The 9,314-nt window shown below is 37.0% G+C and overlaps 1 protein-coding gene across 1 annotated transcript; it reads left to right on the top strand.

Moving 5' to 3' along the window:
* The first annotated feature begins 276 nt into the window (after positions 1-276).
* Positions 277-2,967, top strand: cartl (cocaine- and amphetamine-regulated transcript-like). The gene is made up of 3 exons (XM_041986387.1): positions 277-891; positions 1,944-2,021; positions 2,625-2,967. Exons 1-3 carry the CDS (start codon positions 754-756, stop codon positions 2,730-2,732), a joined length of 324 nt encoding a protein of 107 aa, XP_041842321.1. The 5' UTR covers positions 277-753; the 3' UTR covers positions 2,733-2,967.
* Positions 2,968-9,314: the final 6,347 nt, after the last annotated feature.

The following is a 9,314-nucleotide window of genomic DNA, read 5'->3' as shown; positions in this document are numbered from 1 at the left end:
AGAACTTTTTTTAACTGCAGACTGTATTTATTTTAAAATGGCAAATTACAAGCTTATTATGTGTATCAGATTATATGGAAAAATGTTGCTATGAGCAATTTTATCTAATTTCTTCCAGCCAGACAGTTCAGCTGTTAAATAAAATTGTTTTGTGTTGAATCTGCAATTTTGTTTTTCCTGCTAAATTAAAATGAGAAGTTAGAAGTGAGTGACTAAGAGTCTAAATAAGAGAAAAAGAATCATGTAACTTTTTTTTTAATATTATTTTTGTTAGTTTATTTAACTTACAGCTGCACATTTATTAACATTGCTTTAATGTATTGGGATTAGCCAGAAAAGCTATTTTAATGTTAGTAGTTGCAAAGTCATCCTAAAAACAACATCAAAAACAAAACAAATGACAATAAAAATCAGAATGTAGGTAAATTATTCACATCCTTTTCAGATTACCAGCTAACCTGTTTTATAAAACAAATGGGCATTTAGAGATGGGTCTTTTTTTGTGAATTAGCACAAGAGCAAAGTTCAGTATAGATTCAGTGATGGATGCTGGGGTGGCGTTGAATCCTGACCCCCACCTCGCAGGATTCTTCCGCACGCTGCAGCGGCCTCCCGGGCGGGGCTTTTCTGTATAAGAATGAAGAAAGTCCGGCGAGAAGAGAGACAAACTCCAGTAGATCCCGGTAACCATCTGCTCCTCCAGCTTCCGGACCTCCGCCCCCCTCCTTCTCCTCGCTCACGCGCACCAGCACCATGGAGAGCTCCGGGTTGCTCCGCGCGCTGCTGCTCGTCGGACTGCTGTCCACCCTGAGTCACGGTCAGGCATCACAGAAAGTTCCCGGACAGGACTTTGAAGAGGAGAAACCAGAACCAGTAGCAGACGGAGATCTGGTCAGTATCTGGAAAACTCTGCAGGGTAGGGGTGGGGGGATGTCGGAACTTTGGGACCACAGGGACTGAGAGCAACAACACAGGGTCACTTTCATTAAAGCAGGAACATTTCTACAAAATCTGTTAGAATTTAAGGAGAGAGAGAAAAAAATAATTATATATATATATATATATATATATATATAAAATCACTGTGTGTGTGTGTGTGTGTGTGTGTGTGTGTTCCATTCAGCTTTTGAACTGAGATAATTTCACAAGCACAAACAGTGTTACATTTTTTTTTTTTTTTTAAAAGACAATATTAAATAAATTCAGAAAATTATTATTATTATTATTGTTGTTGTTGTTGTTGTTGTTGTTGTTGTTGTTGTTGTTGTTGTTGTTGTTGTTGTTGTTGTTATGTGGGGGTTAAATTATGAAATTAAGTCAGAAAAACAGAGACGATTTGTCCCCAAGTGTAATCAACATGCGTCCATAAGAACTGAACCCATTTTACATGATCATGAATACTGAAAGAAAAGGAAAAATCTGATGTAGATACTGGAATTTACCAAAGTTTTTTTTTTTATTAAATTTTTTTTTTATCAAATTTTTTATCGGTTTTAAAAAATTACAAACTTTCACATAAACCTACAAAGATCATAGTTTGTTATTTCAATGTTCACTTTTTTTCCTTAAATATTTTTATGTTGCTTATCATTGTCTTTGAAGTAGGGCAGTTTTTTGTGTTTCCATTGTTTAAAAAGGCATCATTCTGTGTACTAATCAAGATTTAAACTTTCAATCAATCAAAACAAAATGTCCAAAGAATTAATATGAAATAACAACAAAGAAGCATTTTAAATATTTTAGCTGAATATTTCAACAAACACTTTTATAAATGTAAAGAAACTTTTTGTTATCTAAATCTGAAGAACATCACTGAAGATCACTGAAAATGTATGTTTAAAGGTGTTATCTTTTCAGCTATTTTTAAAAGGTTTAAAATTTAACATTCAAGCCTAACTTTATTTTTCCTCCTGTTTTTCTGCTCCTTCTTTTTCGCTGTGTAGGTAGAAGCACTGGAGGCTCTGCTGGGCCAAATGCATCATCACATTTCTTCCACTGAGAAAAGGGGAAGCATCCCACTGGTAACTTCAATTCCTTTTTCCACATTAATATTAATGCAATGCAACTCTTAAGGACTTAGTTAACTCATTCACAAAGCTGCGCTGAGTCATTACTCTCTACTGAAAGTAGCCCTCTGCTTTTTAATTAAAACCTTTGGTAAAGAATACCTGCCACTAATTAAAAGATAACAACAAAATGCCAGCAACAGTTCTCCTCAGTGTAATTAAAGACTAATAAAGATTAGTGCTTGATTTCAATTAGCGGAAACTAGAAAAGTAAAAGGTGACAAAACCCTTTCAATCCTCCTGCCTCAGTGAAAATATATCAGCCTGTTACCTTCAGGCCTGGTTTGAACTAATCAAACTAATTATTTAGCTGAAAAATGCAGCTGTAATTAACATCTTTCTTTTGCTCTCTCCCTCTTATTCATGATATATTCATCCAATTAAATCAAAAGAAAAAAATAACCTAAAGGATTAGTGAAAGTTAATTTATCTGCAACATAATTGGGGACTGATAAAGTATCTTTCCTGGATATTTCCAAGCATCATTTCTTTTTGAATGAGTGAGATTGATAGACTTGACAAAAGGCTAAAGGATGTGCGCCATCTGTCTCTCCTCAGTGTGGGATGGGTGACCGCTGTGCCATGAAATTCGGGCCTCGCATTGGAAAACTCTGCGACTGTGGCAGAGGAGCCAACTGCAACTCCTACCTGCTCAAATGCATCTGAGCCACTGAGGGTTTTAATGTCCTTTCCACATCCACTGGGCCAAACATCCGTCAGCTGGCTGCACAGCTTCTGTAAACCAACCCAGACTTGTCTCTCAGTTACTCTGTCATTTATCTTCATTGTGTGCTGCTGTTGTTTGGGCAGCTGTTGCCTGAGGTTGAGCATGTCTTTTCTACTGCTGACAGTCTAGGTTTTGTCCATGGAAATAAATGATTTGTGTTGAATAAAGTGATGTGTCAACATAAGTTTTTGTTGTTGTGTTTGCTTAGTTTTCACGCAACTAAAAATTTCTGGGTCCTTCCTGTTTTATGATGAATTACAAGGACTGCATAAGTTTTATTTGGGTTGTCACAAAGGAAATTACTTCAGAAATCCTGAGAACTTTGCATGCAAACCTAAGTCTGAACTTTGATGAACTTGAACATTTAACATGCTAACTGAGGCCTGGAGAGGCTGAGATGTAGCTCTTGGGTTGTGTTTGAGCAACTCTTGTGAAGACTGGCAGCTGTGTTGAATGTTTTCCACTTGTTAACATTCTCACTGTGGAATGATGGCAGTTGCTTCTCCAGGATCATTGCTGATGTCTTTCCTCCTTGGCATTGCATTTAAAGTGACCTTCTTTTTCAGATCTTCCTGACACTTTATCTTGTCTGTCCTATCTCTTGTCTCATCCTGTCTTGTCAATGTGACTTGCTACAAACTGGCAAACTATTCAAATCAAACTTTATTTATAAAGCACTTTTCATGCTGAAGGCAACACAAAGTGCTTTACATTAAAAAAGCCATTTATACATATTAAAAATAAAACGAGCCTTTACACACATCAAAATAGATTACATAACAATAAATAAGTTTCACACAGTCGCACACACACACGTGTATACACACACAAAGCAGCCCCCCCTCATTCTGCACAAACATGACTCCCTAATTTCTGTCTCTAAACTGAATGTGGGTCTAAAATACTGAGAGTGATATTAAAACTTCTGCTTTTATGGAAGTGGCATTTGATCAGCAGCACCTGATGCTCTCTTAACAAATTGAAGCAGAAATTTTTCACACTGTTATAAATAATGACATAACTAAATTTTTTCCCTTCCCAGGTGATATTTTTCTAATCTTCGTACATGGTGAGAACCAGATGATTTTGACATTCAGAGTCCTGCCTGATAAAATGCTTGTAAGTTTTTATTCCCTCAAAGTTGCAGAATGCCGACATCGACCGAGGTACAGCACCAGAAAAAGAGGAAGAAAAACACATTTACTCCAACCTTGACTGAGCTCAGGGTTTTTACTTGCATCTCACATACATCCAGCATTCCTCTATTCACTATTTTTACAAAGCTAATAAAGGCTATGGCCAAAACCATTCATTAGAAACACAGGGGTGTATACACAATTCTGAACCATAAAAAAATTCACTGCAAGTTAGCTTCAATCACCATCCCACAAAACACAATATCAAATCCCTCTTTAACCATTTACTGAAAACCTCAAAACAACTAAAACTAATAATGCAAAAAAGAAAACTAACTATGTCTTCCCCAATATCCCCCCTCTTATCCAGCCACTTGGTTAGTGCCATCCAAGCTAATTACCACACCAGGCCCTTGTTAGCAACACTCATGGGCGAGCCTCCATGATAGTGCTGATCTTCAAAATCACCTCAGAGAGAGAGAGAGAGAGATTAGAGACAAACCAACACATACTGAAAATAAACCAAATTAATGTATCAACCAACCAAATAGGATCCATCTTTAGTGGCTCAATACATTAACAAAAACCAAAGAAACACAAATAAATGGCATCAATGTGCATGTAGTATATGTGTGTGTGTGTGTGTGTGTGTGTAACCACATACTGAGCACCTGCTTAGTGAGGAGGTGTCTGCAGCTCCCTCACAATGCTCATGCATGAAAAGCTTCAGGACAGTTGACTCAAATGGTAGCAGATACAGGAGCATATGCTGTCTTAAGAGTCCAAATTTGTTAATACACATGGACACAAAAAGTGTGAAATTCCTCGAAGCCGCAGAGCATGACAGTGATGGTGAAACTCCTCCAGAGGAGCTTCTATTTATAAATTGTTTCATGTTAAAGGCTAAATAACATACACACAGTATCTAACAGCTTGTGATGAAAGTAAGCCACTGATAAAGTTTTTTATATATATTTTCACCCCAACCTGTGATAAGTGAGATCAAAACAAGATTCTTTGTCAAAAACTATGTTTGTTCCATATAAAAAAAGGTGCTGAAAAGCAGGTCTGATGCTGCTCATCAGGACAGACCTGCAGCCACCAGATACACTTTCTTCATTGGTCCCCAGAGCTTTAATCTTCACAACAGTAAAGACTAAAGCTCATTTAAATGTCTTCCCTGGAGATACAGTGGGGCGATACTTCCCTTCCTTATCACATAAAGCTATTTAGCCTGTAATGAAAACAAGTCAAGAGGGAATGAAACATGTTTTTGTTGCTGAATTCTTTTCATTTGAAGCTTGTTTTTTTGCTTGTTGTTGACAGCGGGGTTTATATTTGAGTGCTATTTGCCTTTCCCCTCATGGATTATATAATTGCTTGAGTTCCCCTTATTTGCATTTCATGGCAATATTCAGTTGAGTGGAAAACTGAAGGAAAACTTTAATAATGAGTGAAGAAACACAGTGAATATAGATGCTTTTACATTTATTTACATGGTGCATTTCCTTTCAATACGAAATATATTTGACACATTTATAAAAGTGACATAACGAGAGCTAAATATCTCAATACACTCACACAAAACGTGGATTATAAAAGATATCTAAAAACATTTTTACTAAAGAAAGGTCTGAATGCTACAAGAGAGAAAGAAGTGCTCTTACAATGATTAAGGATCAGATGAGAAGTCTCTATCAGATAATAAAAAATGGTTAGATCTCAAATGCAACACCAAAAAATAAATGTGTCAAAGCAGACAAATGAGACACATTTGCAACAGGAGGACACAGAACTTACACATTTGGACTCACATTGTCAGCAGTGCTGCAGATGCAGCTTTTTCCAGTTTGATTCCAGCTTGGTGTGGATTTGTCCAGATAAGCTGAATATATTTTATATTTTGGATCCAGAGAAATGCTGGCACCCAAGATGAAACAATCTCTCAGTGAGGGTTGGGAAAAGCCAAATTTGCTTCCTAGCTCACACTGGTCACTAAAAACCCATTTGGTTTTGCACTGGAATAGTTTTTATATCTCTACACAGGTTCTAAATTGAGACACAAATCTATCAGGATGTTTTTTGGGAAGCAGTATCTGCTCAGAAATCATTTCTGCATTTTAATCAAGCAGATCAGTTCTCTGAGGACGGAGTCACTGCGGAGCACAATTTTCTAATGACACCACACCCGCCATGAGAACTTTAGAAATGTTCTTACACAGTAAATATGCACAAATCTGTGCATAAGCATGACTGATAAATGATGGCCTCGGAGCTTAAATGAAGTAACCCAGTCGAGGTTGATCAGGTCTCCACTTTTGTCTCAGCGTTATTGGCCCATGTTTCAAACCTTTTCATCCAAATCCATTTAGAAGCTCTTTCTGCAGCATCTGTGGCTGACTTGATGGCTTTCCTCTTCACAGCACCAGTGATACCAACAGCAAATCCCCAATCTCCCACCTCCAGGTTTTCAGTCACTCCTTCAAACCAACTTGTTGCGTCATCAGCTCCACCAAACTCCCCTGCTCCACCACACCTGATTAAAATGAAATGGATCCAACAGTTTTTCAAGTTCTACACGATGATCCATTCATTTCAAGCAGGGAAACATCTTAAACTTGTAGGACAGTGGCCCTAAAGGGACCACATTTTAAGAACCCTGTTGTAGACTGGGGCTGTTGTCCATCTTCAGGCCTTACAGATGAGATTTTCCTGTTATTTACACTACTATGCTGGCAAGAAAACAAAAGATTTAGGAACTCTGAAGGAGGAAAATTAATCCCAGGATTTGCAGTCATGAAGGCAAATTAATTAGTTGTTGTTTTAATAGATGTTTTAAAAAATATCTAATTCTTATTAGAATTATTAGAAAATATGTTACAGAAGAATGTAGAACAGTAGATTCTTGCTTGTAAGGTCATTTTTTACTTCTACCTTGGAGTGAGTCCTCTTCCAGCACAAGAGAAATTTAACTGCACACTGATTGGTTTAGACAGTATAAGTGTGCATAAAGTCACCATGAAGTCAGGATGACACATTTAGCCAGTGCCAACTTTGTCTTTTTGTTGCAGCAAATGACCATATTTGGACATGGAGACTGGCACCTGTAACCTGACTGGATAAGTTTCTACTATTGAAAAAGAAAATATTTATTACAAGAGGGAAGAATGTAGTGAATGAGACCACGATGCCTTGTAGAAAAAATGCTTTAATTTAGTAGGTCTTGAGTGATGTCCACCATTTTTAATGAGTCTCTTGGATCCAACATCTGGTATCCATGATATTACATGTAAGGAAGCACTTTTCCAAACAACAGAAATATTTGATCTAAAAGCATCTAAAATAAAGGAAACATCTGTATTCAGATCAGTGATAAAGACACCATTAAATAGGCTCAGATACTGTGGGGCATAGGCCTTGGATCATAAAAATTAACGTTCATCTGAGAGTTCAGTGATGTAAAAGGGCATCGGTTTACAGATATGTGGAGAAAAAAGTCAGATGATATGATCAGATGAGGCTCATGCAGCAGGCCTGCAGCAGTGATGATGAGCTGTTTTAAGACAACTCATTATTCTCTGACCCCACAAATTCTTGAACTTCAAGTCTTCACAGATCCTTCTGGCAAAACTAAGATTACACAGCCAACCCTTAATCCAGAAGGTAACCTATTGTGAATATTTCTTAACCTTAAAATAACAGTTGCAATTGCAGAAATGTTAAGAGCTGAAAAGCTATGTAATGAAGGGACTTGTAAAGAGTTGCCAGATCAAAAGACTGACTCAATCAATTTCCTTGTCAAATCTGATTCATCACCATCAGCTAACTTTAGGTACCATGATCCATACCAGTGGTTTCCAAAATGTGGGGCTCAGAGTTATGACCAGGGAGGCCTAGCTACGTTAAAGATAATGTATACTATATGACATGTTTTTACTTTATTGCTGTCCATACAAAGAGGGGCCTGTAGAAAATGAGCTAGACTGTTATATGAGATTGGCAAAAATTAATTATAAACCCTGTAATATTAAAAAGTTCCTTTTATTCTTTTTAAGTTTTACACTCATGCATTTGCATCATTTCCCCTCAGAAGGGGAGGTAAGCGTTATTCTCATCAGTCTGAAACAAAGCTTTTACATTGTGCTTTGGTAAAAACATGACTTGTAACCTCAGATTTAACCCAAAGAGTTATTTCCACCAAGTTACCAAGTAACATTTATCTATTGGTCTTAGGACCAGCTAATAAAAGTCTGTTTTGTCTTTATTTAACTTTAAGAAGTTATTGTTCATCCATGTATTTGTATGTATTACAAAATGCGCTTTATTCTCCACATAAGTTCACTGAAGACCAACTCGGGGAACCCGATTGAGCTCTTTTGTTTTTATTGTCAGTCTCATGCCCTGCTTCTTTCTCCATTCTTTTCATGGTGCCCATGAAAGCTGCTGTTGTAATTGTACAAACAGCTGTCACGCATAGTCAAGGGCAGTGTTTAAGCAGCATACACAGAAAGCAGCTTCCCACGTATATTTATGATTACTGCACACCAAAGAAAATTTGAGGTGATTAAAAGACAGTTAAGAAGCATGAAAAGAATATTTTGTTTTTGTTTTTACCTTACCTAATGTCACGTTATTTTATTTCACTGTCTGTTTGTCTGTCTGACTGACTGATGGGAACCGAACCAATAAGGTTGTTGTCGGGGTTTTCTTAGTTTCTGGATTTGTTTCTGATTTTTATTGATCACTGTAACTTCCCTTTGCTACAGACAGCACATTGTAATGTTTCCCAAGAGGTCTGAATATGTACAGAGCAATTACTTGCACCTGTTTTCCATCACATTCACATCCTCTTTGATGTAACAAGAGTGACCTGATGATGTTGTGTTCAGAGAAGTAACCTTTATTCCGTGGTACAATAGATCAGTATAACCAAACTCCCTGCTGCTGTCCTCCAGGCTGCCAGACTTATGCTCCATAAGAGATTTTGCACATCACAAAATGAGCCATAGATTTGTGTTAATAATATAATTAAGCCCTGCAACCGAAAGAGGGGAAATTAGTCAACTGACGTAGTGGAAATATTAGTAATAAAGACAAAGCACTCATCTCTTCAATGTCTGAGTTGCCTTTTTAATAGCAAATCCAATTTTCCACTGACTGTCCTAATTGCTGTTGTTCTAAACTAGAGATGCTCTATTATTATTACTATTTTAATGAGGAAATGATCCTATAATGTTTGCCTGAAAGACCAGTAGATTTGATTACTGTTATCATTATAATATTAAATGGGTCCATTTTCATATTTTTTTTATTGTGCTTGTATTATTCTTACTTAGCAGGCATGGTAACCAGGCAATCAGCTTAGATGTTGATTTTAATTCCAGT

Source organism: Melanotaenia boesemani, chromosome 1 (assembly GCF_017639745.1).
Source record: "Melanotaenia boesemani isolate fMelBoe1 chromosome 1, fMelBoe1.pri, whole genome shotgun sequence".
In the NCBI taxonomy this organism is placed as follows: Eukaryota; Metazoa; Chordata; class Actinopteri; order Atheriniformes; family Melanotaeniidae; genus Melanotaenia; species Melanotaenia boesemani.
The sequence above is the reverse complement of the archived record's forward strand: the minus strand, read 5'-3'. Positions and strand labels throughout refer to the sequence as shown.